We start from the raw sequence: 25,406 nt of genomic DNA on the forward strand, positions 1-25,406 counted from the left end.
TTAGCCCCACGCCTCACCTCATGGCCCCCAGCTCCCCCCATCTGCAAAGCCACGGCCCCCCCCGGCCCTGTCACTGCCCCACTTAGCCCCACTGCTCACCTCATGGCCCCCAGCTCCCCCCATCTGCAAAGCCACGGCCCCCCCCGGCCCTGTCGCTGCCCCACTTAGCCCCACGGCTCACCTCATGGCCCCCAGCTCCCCCCATTGCAAAGCCATGGCCCCCCCGGCCCTGTCGCTGCCCCACTTAGCCCCACTGCTCACCTCATGACCCCCAGCGGCCCCCCCACTGCCACCTCTGGGGCTCAGCAGCCCCGTCTGCTCGTGCCCCTCGTCCGTCTTCATCTCCACAGCCGGGGCCTCCACGCCGCCCTCCTTGGACGCCCTGCGGGACAGAGCCCTGAGCTGGTGAGCCCGAGGGGGGAGCCCCGAGCCGGTGAGCCCGAGGGGGGAGCCCCGAGCCGGTGAGCCCGAGGGGGGAGCCCCGAGCCCGAGGGGTGAGCCCCGAGCCAGTGAGCCCAAGGGGGGAGCCCCAAGCCCGAGGGGGGAGCCCCAAGCCCGAGGGGGGAGCCCCGAGCCGGTGAGCCCGAGGGGGGAGCCCCGAGCCGGTGAGCCCCGAGGGGGGAGCTCCGAGCCGGTGAGCCCGAGGGGGGAGCCCCGAGCCGGTGAGCCCGAGGGGGGAGCCCCAAGCCCGAGGGGGGAGCCCCGAGCCGGTGAGCCCGAGGGGGGAGCCCCGAGCCCGGAGGGGCGTGGAGCAATGGTGGGTTTGGGGAACAAGGGGCCGGAGGGCCCAGGACCTCACCCCAACTTGTGACGGAGCCCTGGGCAGCTGCCACGGGGGGGTGCCCTGGCAGGGGGCTGGGCGGGGGCGACTCACAGCGATCTCTTCTCTCCCGCCCCGCAGGGCAGCTGCCCCCGGCGCTGCAGGCAGTAGAAGAAGCCGACGATGATCAGAAGCAGCAGGACACAGACCACGACAGCCACGACCGCGGCGCTGCTGCTCCCCTGGGGCTCGGAGCCCCCCGCTGTGGGGAGAGCAGGGTGCTGAGGCCGGGCCCCTGGGCCCCCTCCCAGTGCAGCGCTGCTGCCCCCCTGGGCTCAGAGCCCCCCGCTGTGGGGAGAGCAGGGTGCTGAGGCCGGGCCCCTGGGCCCCCTCCCAGTGCAGCGCTGCTGCCCCCCTGGGCTCAGAGCCCCCCGCTGTGGGGAGAGCAGGGTGCTGAGGCCGGGCCCCTGGGCCCCTCCCAGTGCAGCGCTGCTGCCCCCCTGGGCTCAGAGCCCCCTGCTGCCCCCACCTGCAGAGCCCCCCGCTGCCCCCGAAGAGAACCCCCACTCCCCCGCGCACAGAGCCCCCCCACTGCCCCTGTGTGCAGAACCCCCCAGCCACCCCCTGCACACACAGCCCCCCACTGCCCCCCGCTGCCCCTGTGTGCAGAACCCCCCAGCCACCCCCTGCACACACAGCCCCCCACTGCCCCCTGCTGCCCCTGTGTGCAGAACCCCCCAGCCACCCCCTGCACACACAGCCCCCCACTGCCCCCCGCTGCCCCTGTGTGCAGAACCCCCCAGCCACCCCCTGCACACACAGCCCCCCACTGCCCCCCGCTGCCCCTGTGTGCAGAATCCCCCAGCCACCCCCTGCACACACAGCCCCCCGCTGCCCCCCACTGCCCCTGTGTGCAGAACCCCCCAGCCACCCCCTGCACACAGAGCCCCCCGCTGCCCCCCACTGCCCCTGTGTGCAGAACCCCCCAGCCACCCCCTGCACACAGAGCCCCCCGCTGCCCCCCACTGCCCCTGTGTGCAGAACCCCCCAGCCACCCCCTGCACACAGAGCCCCCCACTGCCCCCCACTGCCCCTGTGTGCAGAACCCCCCAGCCACCCCCTGCACACACAGCCCCCCACTGCCCCCTGCTGCCCCTGTGTGCAGAACCCCCCAGCCACCCCCTGCACACAGAGCCCCCCACTGCCCCTGTGTGCAGAACCCCCCAGCCACCCCCTGCACACACAGCCCCCCACTGCCCCCCGCTGCCCCTGTGTGCAGAACCCCCCAGCCACCCCCTGCACACAAAGCCCCCCACTGCCTCTGTGTGCAGAATCCCCCAGCCACCCCCTGCACACACAGCCCCCCACTGCCCCCCGCTGCCCCTGTGTGCAGAACCCCCCAGCCACCCCCTGCACACAGAGCCCCCCACTGCCCCCCACTGCCTCTGTGTGCAGAACCCCCCAGCCACCCCCTGCACACAGAGCCCCCCACTGCCCCCCGCTGCCCCTGTGTGCAGAACCCCCCAGCCACCCCCTGCACACACAGCCCCCCACTGCCCCCCACTGCCCGTGTGCAGAACCCCCCAGCCACCTCCTGCACACACAGCCCCCCGCTGCCCCCCACTGCCCCTGTGTGCAGAACCCCCCAGCCACCCCCTGCACACAGAGCCCCCCACTGCCCCTGTGTGCAGAACCCCCCAGCCACCCCCTGCACACAGAGCCCCCCACTGCCCCCCACTGCCTCTGTGTGCAGAACCCCCCAGCCACCCCCTGCACACAGAGCCCCCCACTGCCCCCCGCTGCCCCTGTGTGCAGAACCCCCCAGCCACCCCCTGCACACACAGCCCCCCACTGCCCCCCGCTGCCCCTGTGTGCAGAACCCCCCAGCCACCCCCTGCACACACAGCCCCCCACTGCCCCTGTGTGCAGAACCCCCCAGCCACCCCCTGCACACACAGCCCCCCACTGCCCCCCGCTGCCCCTGTGTGCAGAACCCCCCAGCCACCCCCTGCACACACAGCCCCCCACTGTCCCCCACTGCCCCTGTGTGCAGAACCCCCCAGCCACCCCCTGCACACACAGCCCCCCACTGCCCCCCACTGCCCCTGTGTGCAGAACCCCCCAGCCACCCTCTGCACACACAGCCCCCCACTGTCCCTGTGTGCAGAACCCCCCAGCCACCCCCTGCACAGAGCCCCCCACTGCCCCTGTGTGCAGAACCCCCCAGCCACCCCCTGCACACAGAGCCCCCCACTGCCCCCCGCTGCCCCTGTGTGCAGAACCCCCCAGCCACCCCCTGCACAGAGCCCCCCATTGCCTGCCACTGCCCCTGTGTGCAGAACCCCCCAGCCACCCCCTGCACACACAGCCCCCCACTGCCCGTGTGCAGAACCCCCCAGCCACCCCCTGCACAGAGCCCCCCATTGCCCCCCACTGCCCCTGTGTGCAGAACCCCCCAGCCACCCCCTGCACACACAGCTCCCCACTTTCCCCCGCTGTCCCTGTGTGCAGAACCCCCCAGCCACCCCCTGCACACAGAGCCCCCCACTGCCCCCCGCTGCCCCTGTGTGCAGAACCCCCCAGCCACCCCCTGCACACACAGCTCCCCACTTTCCCCCGCTGCCCCTGTGTGCAGAACCCCCCAGCCACCCCCTGCACACACAGCTCCCCACTTTCCCCCGCTGCCCCTGTGTGCAGAACCCGCCCCGCCCCCACCTGCAGAGCTCCCCCTCCCCTGCACACAGAGCCCTCTGCTGCCCGTGTGCAGAAGCCCCCTGGCCACCCCCGCACACAGAGCCCCCCCGCTACCCCTGTGCACAGAGCCCTCTGCCGTCCCCCACATACAGAACCCCCTGGCCACCTCCTACGTGCACAGCCCCCCTCTGCGCCCGCCTGCAGAGCTCCCCACTGCAGGGACACCAAAGGGTCTGCGCTTGGCCCCTTGGCATGAATCCCCCGCCCCCCAGCACCCGCCCATCCAGAGCGCGGGGTCCCCTGGCCAGCACGAGCGACAGGGACCCCACCCCCAGTGCCAAACAGCCTGGGGTACCCCCTTTGGCACAGCCCCACGGGGGAGGGGCACTCACCTGCCGGAGGGGTCGCTGCCGCCGGTTCTGCCGTGGGAGGGAGAGACAGGTCAGTGCCCCCCGCCGGCCCCGTGCCCCCACCAGCCCCGTGCCCCCCCCCCGGCCCCGTGCCCCTCCCGGCCCCGTGCCCCCGCCGGCCCCGTGCCCCCGCCCCACTCACCGATCACCAGGGCGAAGTGCTGCACGGCCTCCCCCAGCCCATTGCTGGCCCGGCACCAGACTCCAGCCTTGGCCAGCGCCGCCGTCACCTCCACCGTCACCGCACTCGTCACCCGGCTCCCCGAGCGGCTCACCACCGGCTGGGGGGACAGAGGGTGAGGGACCCGGCCGCGGCCCCCTGCCGCCCTGGCTGTCTGCGCAGAGCCGCACACCGAGCACGCCTCGCGGGGCTCTCCAGTCGGGCTCTGCACCGGCACTGGGTGTCCCCCGTGCACGAGGACTCACTCTGCTACTCCTCCCTCGTGCACCGGGACTCACCCTGCAACCCCCCCTCGCACCCCATGCACGAGGACTCACTCTGCTACTCCTCCCTCGTGCACCGGGACTCACTCTGCAACCCCCCCTCGCACCCCGTGCACGAGGACTCACTCTGCAACCCCCCCCTCGCACCCCGTGCACGAGGACTCACTCTGTTACTCCCCCTTTGCACCTCGTGCACCGGGACTCACTCTGCAGCCCCCCCCGGGCACCCAGTGCACTGGGACTCACTCTGCAACCCCCCCTCGCACCCCGTGCATGAGGACTCACTCTGCTACTCCCCCTTCGCACCCAGTGCACCGGGACTCACTCTACAATCCCCCCCCCCCGTCCCATCCAGGCTGAGCCCCACAGCAGCACGGGAAGGTCATGACCCCCACTTGGCCACCCAGCGCTGACCCCCTCCCCGTTCCCAGGCTCAGTTTCAATTCTGGACGCCTCTGAAGCTGCCGACCTGCAGCTGCCACTAGAGCAGCTGGACTGAGGTGGAAAGAGAGGAGCTCCCCGCTTCAGGGGGGTGGAGAGAAGGAAGCTTCTGGCTGGGGGAGGCGCAGAGAGGGAGGCGTGGCCGGGGGGCGCAGAGGGGGGGGGCGCGTCCGGCTCGGGGGGGGGCGCAGAGAGGGGGCGCGTCCGGCTCGGGTGAGGCGCAGAGAGGGGGGCATGCCTGGCCGGGGGGGGCGCGCAGAGAGGGGCGCGTCCGGCTCGGGGGGGGGCGCAAAGAGGGGGGCGTGCCCGACTGGGGGGGGCGCAGAGAGGGGGGCGTGCCCGGCCGGGTGAGGTGCAGAGAGGGGGGCGTGCCCGGCCCGGGGGGGGCGCAGAGAGGGGGGCGTGCCCGGCGGGGGGGGCGCAGAGAGGGGGGCGTGCCCGGCCGGGTGAGGTGCAGAGAGGGGGGCGTGCCCGGCCGGGGGGGGCGCAAAGAGGGGGGCGTGCCCGGCCGGGGGGGGCGCAGAGAGGGGGGCGTGCCCGGCCGGGTGAGGTGCAGAGAGGGGGGCGTGCCCGGCCGGGGGGGGCGCAAAGAGGGGGGCGTGCCCGGCCGGGTGAGGTGCAGAGAGGGGGGCGTGCCCGGCCGGGGGGGCGCAAAGAGGGGGGCGTGCCCGACTGGGGGGGGGCGCAGAGAGGGGGGCGTGCCCGGCCCGGGGGGGGCGCAGAGTTGGTCCACATAACGACAGTCATTCTGTGCATGGACATAACACGCTGGGGGGACAGCGGCAGGCAGAGGGCTGCTCCCCATCCCGTGCCCCCTGCCTCTGCCGCCCCACCACATACCCCCTCACCTTTACCCCCGGCAGGCTCCAGGTGAGCTGGGGTTCGGGGTGCCCCACAGCCGAGCAGTTTAGCGGGAGGTGCTGCCCTTCGGCCAGGAGCTGGTGCCGGCTCGGGCGCTCGTCCAGCTCCGGCTTCCCTGTCGGAAGGAACAAAGTCACTGATGGGGGTGCCCAGGACCCCACCCTACATCTGTCCCCCAGAACCCCAGCTGGCCCCGGACACCCAGCCCCCACTCCCCTGGCTCAGCAGCCACCAAGCGAGACCCCCACCCTGCCCCCATTCCTGTAGGCAGTGGTCCCCAGCGCGGAGCCCTGAAAGGTTGGGGACCACTGCTGTGAGGGGCACCCCGCCCCAGGGCAGCTGGCCACACCAGAGCTCCCCAGGCACAGCCCTGCGGGGGGGGGGCCTTACGGGAGAACAGGCTTTGCCTGCAAGGCAGAGCCTGGGGGGGGGGGGGGGGGCAGACATGGATGGTGCCAGAGGTGGATTCTCAGGCCAATGCTCCTGCCAACCCTAGACGGTCCCGGCCCACCCTCTGGGAAACGCCCAACTTCACCCCCCCCACCCATCCGCATACACCCCCACCCTCACCCCCCACCCTACATACACCCCCTACACCACACCCATCCACATACATCCCCCCACACCACACCCCCCATACACCCCCACCCATCCGCGTACATCCCCCACCCCCACACCCCATCCATCCGCATACACCCATTCACATACCCCCCCTACAGCCCACCCATCCACATACACCCCCCACCACACCCATCCACGTACACCCCCCACAGATGACAGACACCCCTACACCACACCCATTCACATACACCCCCTACAGCCCACCCATCCACATACACCCCTACACCACACCCATCCACATACACCCCCCACCTTCACACACCCCTACACCACAAACATCCACACATCCCCTTTTACACCGCACACACCCACATCACAGACACACCTACACCCCACTCATCCACATACCCCCCCCACATACCACAATACACAGACACACCTACACCACACCCGTCCACATACACCCCTCACACCCACGCGCGGTGCTCTATGGAGACCAGGCCTTGGGACATCTGCGTTCCTCCCGCGGAGGTTCCGACTCCGTTCTCTGCACCCCCCAGCGCGGTGACACGGGGCTGCCTGGGCCTTCGCTCGTGTTGGAAGATGTTCAAGCGCCGTGACAGCCGCCGAGCGGCGCTAAGATGAGAGTGGCGCTGGGGGGTGCTGTGAGCGGGGGGACTAGCCAGTGCCTGTCGCTCTGTTTGACTGTGCTTGTCGTCTGCCAGCGAACGGGGGGCTGTGGTCGAGGTGAGGAGCAGCCCACAGAGGGACTTTGCCTGGGGTGCCCCACAGAGTTTGTGTGCGGGGGGGGGTTCGGGTCGGTTCTAGGGCCGGTTTTGTTCAACCCAGCTGGGGGGATGGGCTGCACCCTCGGCCAGTTTGCGATGACACTAAACTGGGGGGAGAGGTGGATACGCTGGGGGGCAGGGAGGGTCCAGAGTGACCTGGACCGATTGGAGGATTGGGCCACAAGAAATTTGATGAGGTTCAACAAGGACAAGTGCAGAGTCCGGCCCGTGGGACGGAAGAATCCCAAGAAATGTTACAGGCTGGGGACCGACTGGCTAGGCAGCAGCGCCAGAAAAACAGCTGGGGATTGCAGTGGACGAGAGCTAACAGCGTGCCCTTGTAGCCAGGAACGCTAACACATAACAGAAGAACTAGGGGTCACCAAATCAAAATAATGGGCAGCAGGTTTAAAACAAGCCAAAGGAAGTTTTTCTTCACACAGTGCACAGTCAGCCTGTGGAACTCCTCGCCGGAGGATGTTGTGAAGACCAGGAATTTAACAGGTTCAAGAAAGAACTAGGTGAATTCATGGAGGTTTGGTCCATCCATGGCTATTAGCCAGAGTGGGAAGGGCTCGTGTCCCTGGCCTCTGTCTGTCAGGCTATGTCTAAACCGCAAGGCTTTGCCACAAGAGGAAATGCAAATGGAGCACTCGTTTGCATATGTCACGCTTGTATCTGCATTTCCTCTTCGGATCCCTTTTGCACAAGAGGCTGTGTACACGGCCCCTTTTGGTGCAAAAACCCCTCTTGTGCAAGAGCCGTGCCTGCTGACGTGAGGCAGAACGGCCCTTGAGCAAGAGGAGTTTTTGCACCAAAAGGAGCCATCTACACAGCTCCTTTTCGCGCAAAAGTCTCTTGTGCAAAAGTGGCTGCTAATTAATTATGCAAATGAAGTGCGGCCATATTCCACTCCGAACTTCACTTGCATCGGCTTCTGTGGATGAAGGCTACAGTGTAGATGTAGCTCTGGAGTGATGTGTCCACTTCTGGGGACCCCCTACAGAAAGGAAGTGGACGCACTGGAGAGGGCGACCAAACTGATTAGGGGCTGGAGCGATGGCCTGCGAGGAGCGGCCGAGGGACTTGGGTCTGTTCAGTCTGCAGAAGAGCAGAGTGAGGGGGCTCTGGCAGCAGCCTGCACCGTCCTGGGGGGGTTGGACTCAATGGCTCCCGAGATCTCTTCCAACCCTGGGACTCTAGGGGTGTGTCTAGTCTACACTGCCGCCGAGTTCTGTCGACAGCGCGGTGACAGCGCTCGGCTGTGTGAGTAACCCTCATTCAGCGAGGAACGGCGCCTGTTGCAGACAGAGTCCTGGCGCCAGACAGCGTTACTGCACCTGCACCGTCCTGTGCTTCTGCACTCGCCTGTCGACAGCGCGGTGACAGCGCTCGGCTGTGTGAGTAACCCTCATTCAGCGAGGAACGGCGCCTGTTGCGGACACAGTCCTGGCGCCAGACAGCGTTACTGCACCTGCACCGTCCTGTGCGTCTGCACTCGCCTGTCGACAGCGCGGTGACAGCGCTCGGCTGTGTGAGTAACCCTCATTCAGCGAGGAACGGCGCCTGTTGCAGACAGAGTCCTGGCGCCAGACAGCGTTACTGCACCTGCACCGTCCTGTGCTTCTGCACTCGCCTGTCGACAGCGTGGTGACAGCGCTCGGCTGTGTGAGTAACCCTCATTCAGCGAGGAACGGCGCCTGTTGCGGACACAGTCCTGGCGCCAGACAGCGTTACTGCACCTGCACCGTCCTGTGCTTCTGCACTCGCCTGTCGACAGCGCGGTGACAGCGCTCGGCTGTGTGAGTAACCCTCATTCAGCGAGGAACGGCGCCTGTTGCAGACACAGTCCTGGCGCCAGACAGCGTTACTGCACCTGCACCGTCCTGTGCGTCTGCACTCGCCTGTCGACAGCGCGGTGACAGCGCTCGGCTGTGTGAGTAACCCTCATTCAGCGAGGAACGGCGCCTGTTGCGGACAGAGTCCTGGCGCCAGACAGCGTTACTGCACCTGCACCGTCCTGTGCGTCTGCACTCGCCTGTCGACAGCGCGGTGACAGCGCTCGGCTGTGTGAGTAACCCTCATTCAGCGAGGAACGGCGCCTGTTGCGGACAGAGTCCTGGCGCCAGACAGCGTTACTGCACCTGCACCGTCCTGTGCGTCTGCACTCGCCTGTCGACAGCGCGGTGACAGCGCTCGGCTGTGTGAGTAACCCTCATTCAGCGAGGAACGGCGCCTGTTGCGGACAGAGTCCTGGCGCCAGACAGCGTTACTGCACCTGCACCGTCCTGTGCGTCTGCACTCGCCTGTCGACAGCGCGGTGACAGCGCTCGGCTGTGTGAGTAACCCTCATTCAGCGAGGAACGGCGCCTGTTGCGGACAGAGTCCTGGCGCCAGACAGCGTTACTGCACCTGCACCGTCCTGTGCGTCTGCACTCGCCTGTCGACAGCGCGGTGACAGCGCTCGGCTGTGTGAGTAACCCTCATTCAGCGAGGAACGGCGCCTGTTGCGGACAGAGTCCTGGCGCCAGACAGCGTTACTGCACCTGCACCGTCCTGTGCTTCTGCACTCGCCTGTCGACAGCGCGGTGACAGCGCTCGGCTGTGTGAGTAACCCTCATTCAGCGAGGAACGGCGCCTGTTGCGGACACAGTCCTGGCGCCAGACAGCGTTACTGCACCTGCACCGTCCTGTGCGTCTGCACTCGCCTGTCGACAGCGCGGTGACAGCGCTCGGCTGTGTGAGTAACCCTCATTCAGCGAGGAACGGCGCCTGATGCGGACACAGTCCTGGCGCCAGACAGCGTTACTGCACCTGCACCGTCCTGTGCTTCTGCACTCGCCTGTCGACAGCGCGGTGACAGCGCTCGGCTGTGTGAGTAACCCTCATTCAGCGAGGAACGGCGCCTGTTGCAGACAGAGTCCTGGCGCCAGACAGCGTTACTGCACCTGCACCGTCCTGTGCTTCTGCACTCGCCTGTCGACAGCGCGGTGACAGCGCTCAGCTGTGTGAGTAACCCTCATTCAGCGAGGAACGGCGCCTGTTGCGGACAGAGTCCTGGCGCCAGACAGCGTTACTGCACCTGCACCGTCCCGTGCTTCTGCACTCGCCTGTCGACAGCGCGGTGACAGCGCTCGGCTGTGTGAGTAACCCTCATTCAGCGAGGAACGGCGCCTGTTGCAGACAGAGTCCTGGCGCCAGACAGCGTTACTGCACCTGCACCATCCTGTGCGTCTGCACTCGCCTGTCGACAGCGCGGTGACAGCGCTCAGCTGTGTGAGTAACCCTCATTCAGCGAGGAACGGCGCCTGTTGCGGACACAGTCCTGGCGCCAGACAGCGTTACTGCACCTGCACCGTCCTGTGCGTCTGCACTCGCCTGTCGACAGCGCGGTGACAGCGCTCGGCTGTGTGAGTAACCCTCATTCAGCGAGGAACGGCGCCTGTTGCGGACAGAGTCCTGGCGCCAGACAGCGTTACTGCACCTGCACCGTCCTGTGCGTCTGCACTCGCCTGTCGACAGCGCGGTGACAGCGCTCGGCTGTGTGAGTAACCCTCATTCAGCGAGGAACGGCGCCTGTTGCGGACAGAGTCCTGGCGCCAGACAGCGTTACTGCACCTGCACCGTCCTGTGCTTCTGCACTCGCCTGTCGACAGCGCGGTGACAGCGCTCGGCTGTGTGAGTAACCCTCATTCAGCGAGGAACGGCGCCTGATGCAGACAGAGTCCTGGCGCCAGACAGCGTTACTGCACCTGCACCGTCCTGTGCTTCTGCACTCGCCTGTCGACAGCGCGGTGACAGCGCTCAGCAGTGTGAGTAACTCCCATTCTGTGAGGAACGGCGCCTGTTGCGGACAGAGTCCTGGCGCCAGACAGCGTTACTGCACCTGCACCGTCCTGTGCTTCTGCACTCGCCTGTCGACAGCGCGGTGACAGCGCTCGGCTGTGTGAGTAACCCTCATCCAGCGAGGAACGGCGCCTGTTGCGGACACAGTCCTGGCGCCAGACAGCGTTACTGCACCTGCACCGTCCTGTGCTTCTGCACTCGCCTGTCGACAGCGCGGTGACAGCGCTCGGCTGTGTGAGTAACCCTCATCCAGCGAGGAACGGCGCCTGTTGCAGACAGAGTCCTGGCGCCAGACAGCGTTACTGCACCTGCACCGTCCTGTGCGTCTGCACTCGCCTGTCGACAGCGCGGTGACAGCGCTCGGCTGTGTGAGTAACCCTCATCCAGCGAGGAACGGCGCCTGTTGCGGACAGAGTCCTGGCGCCAGACAGCGTTACTGCACCTGCACCGTCCTGTGCGTCTGCACTCGCCTGTCGACAGCGCGGTGACAGCGCTCGGCTGTGTGAGTAACCCTCATCCAGCGAGGAACGGCGCCTGTTGCGGACAGAGTCCTGGCGCCAGACAGCGTTACTGCACCTGCACCGTCCTGTGCTTCTGCACTCGCCTGTCGACAGCGCGGTGACAGCGCTCGGCTGTGTGAGTAACCCTCATTCAGCGAGGAACGGCGCCTGTTGCAGACAGAGTCCTGGCGCCAGACAGCGTTACTGCACCTGCACCATCCTGTGCGTCTGCACTCGCCTGTCGACAGCGCGGTGACAGCGCTCAGCTGTGTGAGTAACCCTCATTCAGCGAGGAACGGCGCCTGTTGCGGACACAGTCCTGGCGCCAGACAGCGTTACTGCACCTGCACCGTCCTGTGCGTCTGCACTCGCCTGTCGACAGCGCGGTGACAGCGCTCGGCTGTGTGAGTAACCCTCATTCAGCGAGGAACGGCGCCTGTTGCGGACAGAGTCCTGGCGCCAGACAGCGTTACTGCACCTGCACCGTCCTGTGCGTCTGCACTCGCCTGTCGACAGCGCGGTGACAGCGCTCGGCTGTGTGAGTAACCCTCATTCAGCGAGGAACGGCGCCTGTTGCGGACAGAGTCCTGGCGCCAGACAGCGTTACTGCACCTGCACCGTCCTGTGCTTCTGCACTCGCCTGTCGACAGCGCGGTGACAGCGCTCGGCAGTGTGAGTAACCCTCATTCAGCGAGGAACGGCGCCTGTTGCGGACACAGTCCTGGCGCCAGACAGCGTTACTGCACCTGCACCGTCCTGTGCGTCTGCACTCGCCTGTCGACAGCGCGGTGACAGCGCTCGGCTGTGTGAGTAACCCTCATTCAGCGAGGAACGGCGCCTGTTGCGGACAGAGTCCTGGCGCCAGACAGCGTTACTGCACCTGCACCGTCCTGTGCGTCTGCACTCGCCTGTCGACAGCGCGGTGACAGCGCTCGGCTGTGTGAGTAACCCTCATTCAGCGAGGAACGGCGCCTGTTGCGGACAGAGTCCTGGCGCCAGACAGCGTTACTGCACCTGCACCGTCCTGTGCTTCTGCACTCGCCTGTCGACAGCGCGGTGACAGCGCTCGGCTGTGTGAGTAACCCTCATTCAGCGAGGAACGGCGCCTGATGCAGACAGAGTCCTGGCGCCAGACAGCGTTACTGCACCTGCACCGTCCTGTGCTTCTGCACTCGCCTGTCGACAGCGCGGTGACAGCACTCAGCAGTGTGAGTAACTCCCATTCTGTGAGGAACGGCGCCTGTTGCGGACAGAGTCCTGGCGCCAGACAGCGTTACTGCACCTGCACCGTCCTGTGCTTCTGCACTCGCCTGTCGACAGCGCGGTGACAGCGCTCGGCTGTGTGAGTAACCCTCATCCAGCGAGGAACGGCGCCTGTTGCGGACACAGTCCTGGCGCCAGACAGCGTTACTGCACCTGCACCGTCCTGTGCTTCTGCACTCGCCTGTCGACAGCGCGGTGACAGCGCTCGGCTGTGTGAGTAACCCTCATCCAGCGAGGAACGGCGCCTGTTGCGGACAGAGTCCTGGCGCCAGACAGCGTTACTGCACCTGCACCGTCCTGTGCGTCTGCACTCGCCTGTCGACAGCGCGGTGACAGCGCTCGGCTGTGTGAGTAACCCTCATCCAGCGAGGAACGGCGCCTGTTGCGGACAGAGTCCTGGCGCCAGACAGCGTTACTGCACCTGCACCGTCCTGTGCGTCTGCACTCGCCTGTCGACAGCGCGGTGACAGCGCTCGGCTGTGTGAGTAACCCTCATCCAGCGAGGAACGGCGCCTGTTGCGGACAGAGTCCTGGCGCCAGACAGCGTTACTGCACCTGCACCGTCCTGTGCTTCTGCACTCGTCTGTCGACAGCGCGGCTTGCTTGGCCACAGACCTGGCTGTCGTCTAGACGCTCCGTCGCGGAGTCCAGACGTACCCCAGGGTGCCAGGGAGGCTGGTCTCAGCAGGGGCAGATGCAGAACGGGGAGCAATGGGCTCAAGTTGCCGGGGCGGGGGGGCTCCAGGCTGGACATTAGGACAAGCTATTTCCTGAGGCAGGCGGGGAGGCCCGGGGGGGGGGGGGGGAGGTTGAGGGAATCTCGGGAATCTCCACCCCGGAGCGGTTTCCGTCCCGGCTGGTCACAGCCCTGGCTGGGCTGGCTGCCTCGGGGCTGGCCCTGCCTTGGGCAGGGGCTGAATGCGATGCCCCGAGGTCTCTGCCCGCCCTGGGATCCTAGGATCTGACATGCCCAGTCCCTGTGCTGCCCCCCATGCCAGGCACCACTTAGGGGGCACACCCCCACCTGTGCTGCCCCCCATGCCAGGCACCACTTAGGGGGCACCCCCCCACCTGTGCTGCCCCCCATGCCAGGCACCACTTAGGGGGCACCCTCCCACCTGTGCTGCCCCCCATGCCAGGCACCACTTAGGGGGCACACCCCCCACCTGTGCTGCCCCCCATGCCAGGCACCACTTAGGGGGCACACCCCCACCTGTGCTGCCCCCCATGCCAGGCACCACTTAGGGGGCACACCCCCACCTGTGCTGCCCCCCATGCCAGGCACCACTTAGGGGGCACACCCCCCACCTGTGCTGCCCCCCATGCCAGGCACCACTTAGGGGGCACACCCCCCACCTGTGCTGCCCCCCATGCCCTGTGCCCCCAGCCCCACAGGCAGCCCATACCTTCCACAGTAACCTGGACGGCCTGCTCCTCCCACAGCCCGGGCACGCTGGGCACGGAGGCCTCACAGGTGTAGGTGCCGGCCATGAGGTAGGAGACCGAGCGCAGGGTGTGGCTGCCGGCATCGGCCACTCGCTCCCTGCCCTGCAAAGAGAGGGGTCTGTGCTGGGGGGCTGAGAGTCTCAGTGGGGGGCGCTGCCCTGGCCCATCCCGGCACTGGGGGGCGCTGGCCCTGCCCCCGATATCCCATCCCGGCACTGGGGGGCGCTGGCCCTGCCCCCGATATCCCATCCCGGCACTGGGGGGCGCTGGCCCTGCCCCCGATATCCCATCCCGGCACTGGGGGGGCGCTGCCCCTGCCCCCACACCCCATCCCGGCACTGGGGGGCGCTGCCCCGGCCCCCGACATCCCATCCCGGCACTGGGGGGCGCTGCCCCTGCCCCCACACCCCATCCCGGCACTGGGGGGCGCTGCCCCGGCCCCCGACATCCCATCCCAGCACTGGGGGGCACTGCCCCGGGCCCCGACATCCCATCCCGGCACTGGGGGGCGCTGCCCCGGCCCCCGATATCCCATCCCGGCACTGGGGGGCACTGCCCCGGGCCCCGACATCCCATCCCGGCACTGGGGGGCGCTGCCCTGCCCCCGATATCCCATCCCGGCACTGGGGGGCACTGCCCCTGGCCCCGATATCCCATCCTGGCACTGGGGGGCGCTGCCCCGGCCCCGATATCCCATCCTGGCACTGGGGGGCGCTGCCCCGGCCCCCGACATCCCATCCCGGCACTGGGGGGCGCTGCCCCGGCCCCCGATATCCCATCCCGGCACTGGGGGGCGCTGCCCTGCCCCCGATATCCCATCCCGGCACTGGGGGGCGCTGCCCTGCCCCCGATATCCCATCCCGGCACTGGGGGGCGCTGCCCCGGCCCCCGACATCCCATCCCGGCACTGGGGGGCGCTGGCCCTGCCCCCGACATCCCATCCCGGCACTGGGGGGCGCTGCCCCGGCCCCCGATATCCCATCCCGGCACTGGGGGGCGCTGCCCCGGCCCCCGATATCCCATCCCGGCACTGGGGGGCGCTGCCCCGGCCCCGATATCCCATCCCGGCACTGGGGGGCGCTGCCCCTGGCCCCCACACCCCATCCCGGCACTGGGGGGCGCTGGCCCTGCCCCCGATATCCCATCCTGGCACTGGGGGGCGCTGGCCCTGCCCCCGATATCCCATCCCGGCACTGGGGGGCGCTGCCCTGCCCCCGATATCCCATCCTGGCACTGGGGGGCGCTGCCCCGGCCCCCGATATCCCATCCTGGCACTGGGGGGCGCTGCCCCGGCCCCCGATATCCCATCCTGGCACTGGGGGGGGTGCTGCCCCTGCCCCCACACCCCATCCCGGCACTGGGGGGCGCTGCCCCGGCCCCCGACATCCCATCCCGGCACTGGGGGGCGCTGCCCCGGCCCCCGACATCCCATCCCGGCACTGGGGGGCGCTGCCCCGGCCCCCACACCCCATCCCGGCACTGGGGGGCGCTGCCCCGGCCCCCGACATCCCATCCCGGCACTGGGGGGCACTCCCCCTGGCCCCCACACCCCATCCCGGCACTGGGGGGCGCTGCCCCTGCCCCCACACCCCACCCTGGCACTGGGGGGCGCTGCCCTGCCCCCGATATCCCATCCCGGCACTGGGGGGCGCTGCCCCTGGCCCCGATATCCCATCCCGGCACTGGGGGGCGCTGCCCCTGGCCCCGATATCCCATCCTGGCACTGGGGGGCGCTGCCCTGCCCCCGATATCCCATCCCGGCACTGGGGGGCGCTGCCCCTGGCCCCGATATCCCATCCTGGCACTGGGGGGCGCTGCCCTGCCCCCGATATCCCATCCCGGCACTGGGGGGCGCTGCCCTGCCCCCGATATCCCATCCCGGCACTGGGGGACGCTGCCCCTGGCCCCGATATCCCATCCCGGCACTGGGGGGCGCTGCCCCTGCCCCGATATCCCATCCCGGCACTGGGGGGCACTGCCCCGGCCCCCGATATCCCATCCTGGCACTGGGGGGCACTGCTCCTGGCCCCGATATCCCATCCTGGCACTGGGGGGCGCTGCCCCGGCCCCCGATATCCCATCCCGGCACTGGGGGGCGCTGCCCTGCCCCCGATATCCCATCCTGGCACTGGGGGGCGCTGCCCCGGCCCCGATATCCCATCCCGGCACTGGGGGGCGCTGCCCCTGGCCCCGATATCCCATCCCGGCACTGGGGGGCGCTGCCCCGGCCCCCGATATCCCATCCCGGCACTGGGGGGCGCTGCCCCGGCCCCCGATATCCCATCCCGGCACTGGGGGGCGCTGCCCCGGCCCCCGATATCCCATCCCGGCACTGGGGGGCGCTGCCCCTGGCCCCGATATCCCATCCCGGCACTGGGGGGCGCTGCCCCGGCCCCCGATATCCCATCCTGGCACTGGGGGGGGTGCTGCCCCTGCCCCCACACCCCATCCTGGCACTGGGGGGCGCTGCCCTGGCCCCGATATCCCATCCCGGCACTGGGGGGACACTGCCCCGGCCCCCTCCTGGCACTGGGGGGACACTGCCCCGGCCCCCTCCTGGCACTGGGGGGCGCTGCCCCTACACCCCATCCCGGCACTGGGGGGGGTGCTGCCCCGGGCCCCGATACCCCATCCCGGCACTGGGGGGGTGCTGCCCCTGCCCCCACACCCCATCCCGGCACTGGGGGGCGCTGCCCTGGCCCCCTCCCGGCACTGGGGGTCGCTGCCCCTGCCCCCACGCCCCATCCTGGCACTGGGGGGCGCTGCCCTGGCCCCCTCCCGGCACTGGGGGGCCCGGCAGGAGCAGGATTTGCTGTTATTCAAGTGGTTCAGAAAGATCCGTGTGTGACTCTTGTGCCGTGTCCTCCCCAGAGGTGGCTGCATCTGAGCCCAGGTGCGGGGCCCTGTAGAAACAGCCCCTGTGCCCCACCCCAGCGGAGTCCGGTTGAACCAGCCTGTGGGGGCCTCCCCGCGCCCCCGGGATCTCACCTTCCTCCAGAGCAGGCGGGGGGGCTTTGAGCCCCGTGCGGCGCAGCCGAGTGTGACTTCTCCCCCCAGGGGTACGGTCACGCGGCTGCCTGGCTGCACCGTCAGGGGGTCCAGGTCTGTGGGGGGCAGAGCGTGGGGTCGGGTTAGAGAGAGGCAGCGGGCCCCCCAAACTGCACCTCTTCCGCTCCTGTCTCCCAGCAGCCCCGGGGCTCTCACCGGTGAAGTGGGGGGGAGGGTGAAATGGGGGGGTGGATCACCCAGCAGGCCCTGGGGCTCTCAGGGGTGAAATGGGGGGGGTCCCCGGGGCTCTCAGGAGTGAAATGGGGGGGCTCCCCAGGGCTCTCAGGGGTGAAATGGGGGGGGGTCCCCGGGGCTCTCAGGAGTGAAATGGGGGGGCTCCCCAGGGCTCTCAGGGGTGAAATGGGGGGGTCCCTGGGGCTCTCACGGATGAAATGGGGGGGTCTCTCCCTGGGGCTCTCACGGATGAAATGGGGGGGGTCCCCGGGGCTCTCAGGGGTGAAATGGGGGGGTCCCTGGGGCTCGCACAGATGAAATGGGGGGGTCCCTAGGGCTCTCACGGATGAAATGGGGGGGTCTCTCCCTGGGGCTCTCACGGATGAAATGGGGGGGTCCCCGGGGCACTCACAGTTCACGTCGATGGCCACCTCCTTCTCCAGCTGCACCTCTGGGGGGCTGTCGAAGTCCAGCACCTGGCACCGGTAGGTCCCGCCGTCGGCCCTGGAGACCCCGGGCAGGGTCAGGACCCCGTCCTGCTTGGTGGCCACTTCCACGGCCTGGGAGTCCTGAGGGGATGGGGGCAGGGCAGCTGGGTGTCATTCCTGGGCTCAGCCCCCCCAACTCAGCCCCCCGGGGCCTGGGCAGCCCAGTGCCCCCCCAACTCAGCCCCCCGGGGCCCGGGCAGCCCAGTGCCCCCCCAACTCAGCCCCCCGGGGCCCGGGCAGCCCAGTGCCCCCCCGACTCAGCCCCCCGGAGCCCGGGCAGCCCAGTGCCCCCCCGACTCAGCCCCCCGGGGCCCGGGCAGCCCAGTGCCCCCCCGACTCAGCCCCCCGGGGCCCGGGCAGCCCAGTGCCCCCCCGACTCAGCCCCACGGGGCCCGGGCAGCCCAGTGCCCCCCCGACTCAGTCCCCACGGGGCCCGGGCAGCCCAGTGCCCCCCCGACTCAGCCCCCCAGGGCCCGGGCAGCCCAGTGCCCCCCCAACACAGCCCCCCGGGGCCCGGGCAGCCCAGAGCCCCCCCGACTCAGCTCCCCGGGGCCCGGGCAGCCCAGTGCCCCCCCGACTCAGCCCCCTGGGGCCCGGGCAGCCCAATGCCTCCAGCAACCCCCCTGGTTCTGCCCCATGGGCCACAGGCAGCCCCTACTCGCCCATGCAGCCTGGCGCCCCCCATCCCTGGGCTAGGCCCCCAGTACCTGCACCCGGTAGAAGACGTACTCCGGCTCGGGGTGCCCGTCCCCCTGGCACCGCAGTCTGACGCTGTCCCCCTCCTTGATCACCTGGGGCGACTCCAGGCCGAACTCCACGTTCTCTGTGAAATCTGGGGGGACGGGCTGAGTGAGCTCCGCGTGCCGGGGGGGCCGGCGTGTGACCCAGGGTCCCAAGGGGTCTCCGCCCATGCAAAGCCCGTTTCACAGGCCCCCTTGTGAGCAGCTGTCTGCCCCCTCCAGCGACCCGCCGGGCCTCACGCAGGGAGGGCGACTCCGCCAGGCCAGCCGCAGCCTCAGCCGCTCCGGGGATCTCGCCACCTGCCCATCTGCCGGACTGAACAGCCTTGAGCCCTGCCCCCCGGGCCACCGCGGGACCCGGAGCCTCCTCCGTGGGGCGGGCACAGGGCCGGCACCAGCTCTCCCCAGCAGCGCCAGGGAGGGGCCATGGCCCCCCATGCACTCTCCAGCTGCCCAGAGCTTCCTAGATGCGGGCGCGGCACCGCGCCCCACGCAGGGAGACTCCCGGAGCGGCTCGGCACGATTTACCACCCCTCCGGGGGCAGCTGCAGACCGTGGCCACCAGGACGCCGGCTTTCCCTAGGCCACTGGTACCACTGAACGCAGGGCCACGAACTGAGCCTGCAGACCCCACTGCCCTCCCTTAACGCCTTGTGCAGCAAGGCCCCGGCACTACCCCGCCCAGGCCACGGACCTAGCCTGATCCCAACATGGCCCTTGCTGCTCCCCCGCCGATGCCGCCGCTGGGCGCCTACCAGGGCCGCCTGGGTACGTCTAGACGACAGGCTGCTGGCGACAAAGAGCGTCTAGACACATTGAGTTCTGGCGACAAAGGAAGCTGCTTTGTCGACATGGCAGTGTGGACGCAGGGACAGGTTACAGGCAATAACACCTGTCGACAGAACTCAGTGGCAGTGTGGACGCAGGGACAGGTTACCTGCAATAACACCTGTCGACAGAACTCAGCGGCAGTGTGGACGCAGGGACAGGTTACAGGCAATAACACCTGTCGACAGAACTCAGCGGCAGTGTGGACGCAGGGACAGGTTACAGGCAATAACACCTGTCGACAGAACTCAGCGGCAGTGTGGACGCAAGGACAGGTTACAGGCAATAACACCTGTCGACAGAACTCAGCGGCAGTGTGGACGCAAGGACAGGTTACAGGCAATAACACCTGTCGACAGAACTCAGCGGCAGTGTGGACGCAGGGACAGGTTACCTGCAATAACACCTGTCGACAGAACTCAGCGGCAGTGTGGACGCAGGGACAGGTTACAGGCAATAACACCTGTCGATAGAACTCAGCGGCAGTGTGGACGCAGGGACAGGTTACAGGCAATAACACCTGTCGACAGAACTCAGCGGCAGTGTGGACGCAGGGACAGGTTACAGGCAATAACACCTGTCGACAGAACTCAGCGGCAGTGTGGACACAGGGACAGGTTACCTGCAATAACACCTGTCGATAGAACTCAGCGGCAGTGTGGACGCAAGGACAGGTTACAGGCAATAACACCTGTCGACAGAACTCAGCGGCAGTGTGGACGCAGGGACAGGTTACCTGCAATAACACCTGTCGATAGAACTCAGCGGCAGTGTGGACGCAGGGACAGGTTACAGGCAATAACACCTGTCGATAGAACTCAGCGGCAGTGTGGACGCAGGGACAGGTTACAGGCAATAACACCTGTCGACAGAACTCAGCGGCAGTGTGGACGCAGGGACAGGTTACCTGCAATAACACCTGTCGATAGAACTCAGCGGCAGTGTGGACGCAAGGACAGGTTACAGGCAATAACACCTGTCGATAGAACTCAGCGACAGTGTGGACGCAGGGACAAGTTACAGGCAATAACACCTGTCGACAGAACTCAGCGGCAGTGTGGACGCAGGGACAGGTTACAGGCAATAACACCTGTCGACAGAACTCAGCGGCAGTGTGGACGCAGGGACAGGTTACAGGCAATAACACCTGTCGACAGAACTCAGCGGCAGTGTGGACACAGGGACAGGTTACCTGCAATAACACCTGTCGACAGAACTCAGCGGCAGTGTGGACGCAGGGACAGGTTACCTGCAATAACACCTGTCGACAGAGCTCAGTGGCAGTGTGGACGCAGGGACAGGTTACCTGCAATAACACCTGTCGACAGAACTCAGCGGCAGTGTGGACGCAGGGACAGGTTACCTGCAATAACACCTGTCGACAGAACTCAGCGGCAGTGTGGACGCAGGGACAGGTTACCTGCAATAACACCTGTCGACAGAGCTCAGCGGCAGTGTGGACGCAGGGAGAGTTTGTTGACAAATCTCTGTAGTCTAGACACACCCCTGGAGTCCTGGCTTCTCAGCGCCTGCTCCCACCAACGCGCTCCAGCCAGCAGCACGTACCACCTCAGCCCTGCAGAGCGCAGCGCTGGCCACAGCCCCCAAGCCAGCCCGAGCGTCACCCTCACGGGCTGACAGGGGTGCTGTCGGCGTCACGAACAGGCCAGCAGACAGATCACCAACACCAGATTCTCCAGGCCTCTCCCCTGTGACCCCCCCCCCCAAGAACACCAAAAAAACCCGACAGCTGCTCAGGAGGCTCCCTGAGGCTGCTCAGCACCAAATTTACACTAACACCCTCCAATCCCTAACCAGGAGTCTTCTGTCTGCTACCCAAGATACACACACCCGGAAATCCCGGCGGCCCAGCATCTCCAGCATTGGCACACTCACCGCACGACTTTCTGGCTGTATCGACTCCTCCGCAGACCATTTGCCGCCAGCACTGCCGGCTTCCCGAGGAAACTCCAAAACACCAGTAATGACCCGAAAACACCGCCCCGGCCAGACGCCCTTTGCACCAACATTCCACGTGAAGACGGATTACAGGCCGTCAGGAACACCGTCCCCGTGGACAGCCCTGCACACCTGGTCAGAGCGCCGCGACTGTCGTCTCCCACGACTGCTTCGATTCTGAGACCGCTTGTAACTTCACGTCAGCGGCACGGTCCTGGGCACCCGCACGGCCCTACAATATGCCAACGTCTTTAGGGCTGACCTTGAACAATGGTTCCTCAGCGCCTGCCCCTAACGTCCATGACATCTTCACCATATGGACCCACGGGAAAGAGACCCTTGAAGAATTTCACAGGGATTTCAACACCTTCCACCCTGGAGCAGTGCACTAGGGAAACCCACTTCAGTAGTTAAATAAGGGACACGTTTCCACCACACTGTACCGGAAACCTCCCGACCACTACACTTCCCCTCATGCCATCTCAGCCGATTGTACACAGCCAAGCCCTGAGATACAACCGGATTTGCTTCGACCCCACGGCCAGAGACAAACACACCTCCAGGATCGATACAGAGCTTTCTTACCACTGAAATACCCACCCGGAGAAGTGAAAGCACAGAGCCACAAGAGCACCCAGACACCAACTACTTCAAGACAGGCCCAAAAGAGAAAACAACAGAATTCCACTGTCATCACCTGCAGCCCCCAACTTACCCCCCGCAAGGTATTCTCAGCGATCCACAACCTAACCTGGGACATGACCCCTCACTCTCACAGGCCTTGGGGGAAGGCCACCCCCTAACCCCAAACACATTGTCCAGTAACCACACAGCACGCCTCCATCACACTCATCCAGGACCCCACCTGCCCACACAGCTACACCAGGCCTTCATCACTGGCCCCAGCCACATCAGCCAGCCAACCAGAGGCACATTGACCTGCACGTCCGCTGGCGTGACCTGTGCCAGCCACGCCCCTCTGCCACGTACACCGGCCAACTGGACAGTCTCTGCGGGAACGAATGGATGGACACGAATCAGAGCTCCGAAAGGGCAACCCACAGGAACCTGACGGAGACGCGGCGAGGACCCTGCGGCGCCTTGTAGGCGAACCGACGTGTTGGAGCAGACGCGTTCGCAGGCGAAGACCCACTTCGGCAGATGCATGTGACGAGCCAGGTCTCTGCCGCGACAGCGTCTGCTCCAGCACGTCGGTGCATCTCTAAGGCGCCGCAGGGTCCTCGCCGCGTTTGCAGATTCAGACTGACCCGGCCACCCGATACCTGGAGACACTTTACCTGCCGGGCTCTCAGCAATGGCTCTCCAAGCCACCCGGCTGCTTCAGGCCAATTCCACAAGCCAAATCCACAGAGAAGGGTTGGAGCTTAACTTCACGGACACGTGGAATTCGTATGCAAATGGATGAAGGGGACATTGGCCGGCTCCCACACGACCTGCCCCGTCCGAACGACTTAACCGGGGCCAAGTGCTCTTAGCAGCCTCTTGCAGCTAGCTGAACCATCTCCCCTCGGGCTCGCTCGATTGTCTTTTCTTTCCCCCTTGTGATGCAGGGTCAGTATCTTGCCGGTCCCTATGCTTGGGCTGTGAGCGACCCCTACTGGCCGGTGTCGGTCGCTACGCTTGGGCTGTGAGCGACCCCTACTGGCCAGTGTCGGTCCCTACGCTTGGGCTGTGAGCGACCCCTACTGGCCAGTGTCGGTCGCTACACTTGGGCTGTGAGCGACCCCTACTGGCCGGTGTCGGTCCCTACGCTTGGGCTGTGAGCGACCCCTACTGGCCAGTGTCGGTCCCTACGCTTGGGCTGTGAGCGACCCCTACTGGCCGGTGTCGGTCGCTACGCTTGGGCTGTGAGCGACCCCTACTGGCCAGTGTCGGTCCCTACGCTTGGGCTGTGAGCGACCCCTACTGGCCGGTGTCGGTCGCTACGCTTGGGCTGTGAGCGACCCCTACTGGCCGGTGTCGGTCGCTACGCTTGGGCTGTGAGCGACCCCTACTGGCCGGTGTCGGTCGCTACGCTTGGGCTGTGAGCGACCCCTACTGGCCAGTGTCGGTCCCTACGCTTGGGCTGTGAGCGACCCCTACTGGCCAGTGTCCGTCCCTACGCTTGGGCTGTGAGCGACCCCTACTGGCCGGTGTCGGTCGCTACGCTTGGGCTGTGAGCGACCCCTACTGGCCAGTGTCGGTCCCTACGCTTGGGCTGTGAGCGACCCCTACTGGCCGGTGTCGGTCGCTACGCTTGGGCTGTGAGCGACCCCTACTGGCCGGTGTCGGTCGCTACGCTTGGGCTGTGAGCGACCCCTACTGGCCGGTGTCGGTCGCTACGCTTGGGCTGTGAGCGACCCCTACTGGCCGGTGTCGGTCGCTACGCTTGGGCTGTGAGCGACCCCTACTGGCCGATGTCGGTCGCTACGCTTGGGCTGTGAGCGACCCCTACTGGCCGATGTCGGTCCCTACGCTTGGGCTGTGAGCGACCCCTACTGGCCAGTGTCGGTCGCTACGCTTGGGCTGTGAGCGACCCCTACTGGCCGGTGTCGGTCGCTACGCTTGGGCTGTGAGCGACCCCTACTGGCCGGTGTCGGTCGCTACGCTTGGGCTGTGAGCGACCCCTACTGGCCGGTGTCGGTCCCTATGCTTGGGCTGGGAGCGACCCCTACTGGCCGGTGTCGGTCGCTACACTTGGGCTGTGAGCGACCCCTACTGTCTGGTGTCGGTCGCTACGCTTGGGCTGTGAGCGACCCCTACTGGCCGGTGTCGGTCGCTACACTTGGGCTGTGAGCGACCCCTACTGGCCGGTGTCGGTCGCTACGCTTGGGCTGTGAGCGACCCCTACTGGCCGGTGTCGGTCGCTACACTTGGGCTGTGAGCGACCCCTACTGGCCGGTGTCGGTCGCTACACTTGGGCTGTGAGCGACCCCTACTGGCCGTTGATCCCAGGCTCCACGTGGCGTTTCAATATTTCGCAGGCGGAGCGCCATGCGGCTCTTGCTCCATTTCAGGCGGAAGTGCCCTTATCGACCGATTGGACAGTCGATGTAAATTCCGACTATTCGTTTAGTTGATTCATCTAATTTTAACATCCTGACGTCAACGTTCCCGTCACGTGTCTCAGACGTGCGTCTGTCCAGCCATCCGCGAGGCTCTTTGCTCAAGAACCCCTCCTCAGCGGTCAGGGCTAGGGCACCCAAGCCAGCTCCGGGATGCTCGTGCCGCGTCAGTGGGACATGCCCGGAACTCGACTGTTTCTCCTAACACGGAGAGGGCGGGGCTGGTAGACTGGCTGCAGGGGGGCAGCGAGGGGCCAGAGACGGGGCCAGGACGTCTGTAACCCCACAGGCCGGCAGGGGGGGAGAAAGGGCGGCTCTCCACCACACACTGCTGAGTTTGTGCGTCTCTCCGTCTCCCCCCCAAGGAACTGCAGCAGCCATGGGGAGGCTGCGGGGAGAGAGGGCTGGGGATGTCTCTCCACAGGGCAGCCTGCGCCTGGACCCTCCTCCCCAGCCCCGGCCCCGGCCAATCCAGTGCTGTGTAGGTAACAGCTGCCGTCCCTCCCCCGACCCCGACCCGGCCGCTCCTCACCAGCGTCGCTTGCTTCCCGGATGGTGCGACGGCCTTTGAGCAAGGCGGAAGGTGCTCTTACATTTGCACGTGAACCCCGCCAGGCGTGTGCACTAGGAGGAGGCCCTTGCACGTGCGTGCGAGTGCAGAGACCTAGCGGCTGCGGCTCGCAGGCGGGACTGGCTGACCAAGGTCTCTGTCCCTGCGCGTGGCTGCCCACCACAGGGGTGGTTCCCAGTCCCGGGGCGGGAGTCAGGGTCAGGCCCCCGGGGAAGGGGGGATACTCACAGTGCAGCACCAGGCTGAAGAGCTCCGAGGTGTGATTGCCCACCTGCCCCCGGGGCAACGGGTACTGCACCAGGCACTGGAACTGGGCGTCCTTCTCAGCCTTGCTGGGGCGCAGGTAGAGTGAGCTGGACACCGACTGCAGCCCGGAGGCCTCCTTCACGGTGCGGGTCACCATGTACAAGTCTGGGGAGTGAAGGCGTCACCATGGAGACGGCAGGACCACGGTGCGGGGGCACAGGGCTCAGTGCGAGGGGAGGACCACGGTGCGGGGGCACAAGGCTCAGTGCGAGG

The 25,406-nt window shown here is 67.1% G+C and overlaps 1 protein-coding gene across 1 annotated transcript in view; it reads right to left on the minus strand.

Moving 5' to 3' along the window:
• BCAM (basal cell adhesion molecule (Lutheran blood group)) overlaps positions 1–25,406 on the minus strand; it is a gene marked incomplete at its 5' end in the record, with an annotated part of 32,598 nt that overhangs the window by 437 nt on the left and 6,755 nt on the right. Inside the window, 10 exons of the mRNA XM_075916233.1 lie at positions 262–382; positions 875–1,022; positions 3,847–3,873; positions 4,007–4,145; positions 5,598–5,725; positions 13,975–14,116; positions 17,003–17,118; positions 17,649–17,805; positions 18,432–18,556; positions 25,116–25,298. Of these exons, the coding sequence (XP_075772348.1) occupies positions 262–382; positions 875–1,022; positions 3,847–3,873; positions 4,007–4,145; positions 5,598–5,725; positions 13,975–14,116; positions 17,003–17,118; positions 17,649–17,805; positions 18,432–18,556; positions 25,116–25,298 (1,286 nt within the window). The remainder of the gene's footprint in view (positions 1–261; positions 383–874; positions 1,023–3,846; positions 3,874–4,006; positions 4,146–5,597; positions 5,726–13,974; positions 14,117–17,002; positions 17,119–17,648; positions 17,806–18,431; positions 18,557–25,115; positions 25,299–25,406) is intronic.

The sequence above is a fragment of the Pelodiscus sinensis genome, unplaced genomic scaffold, assembly GCF_049634645.1.
Source record: "Pelodiscus sinensis isolate JC-2024 unplaced genomic scaffold, ASM4963464v1 ctg126, whole genome shotgun sequence".
NCBI lineage: Eukaryota > Metazoa > Chordata > Testudines > Trionychidae > Pelodiscus > Pelodiscus sinensis.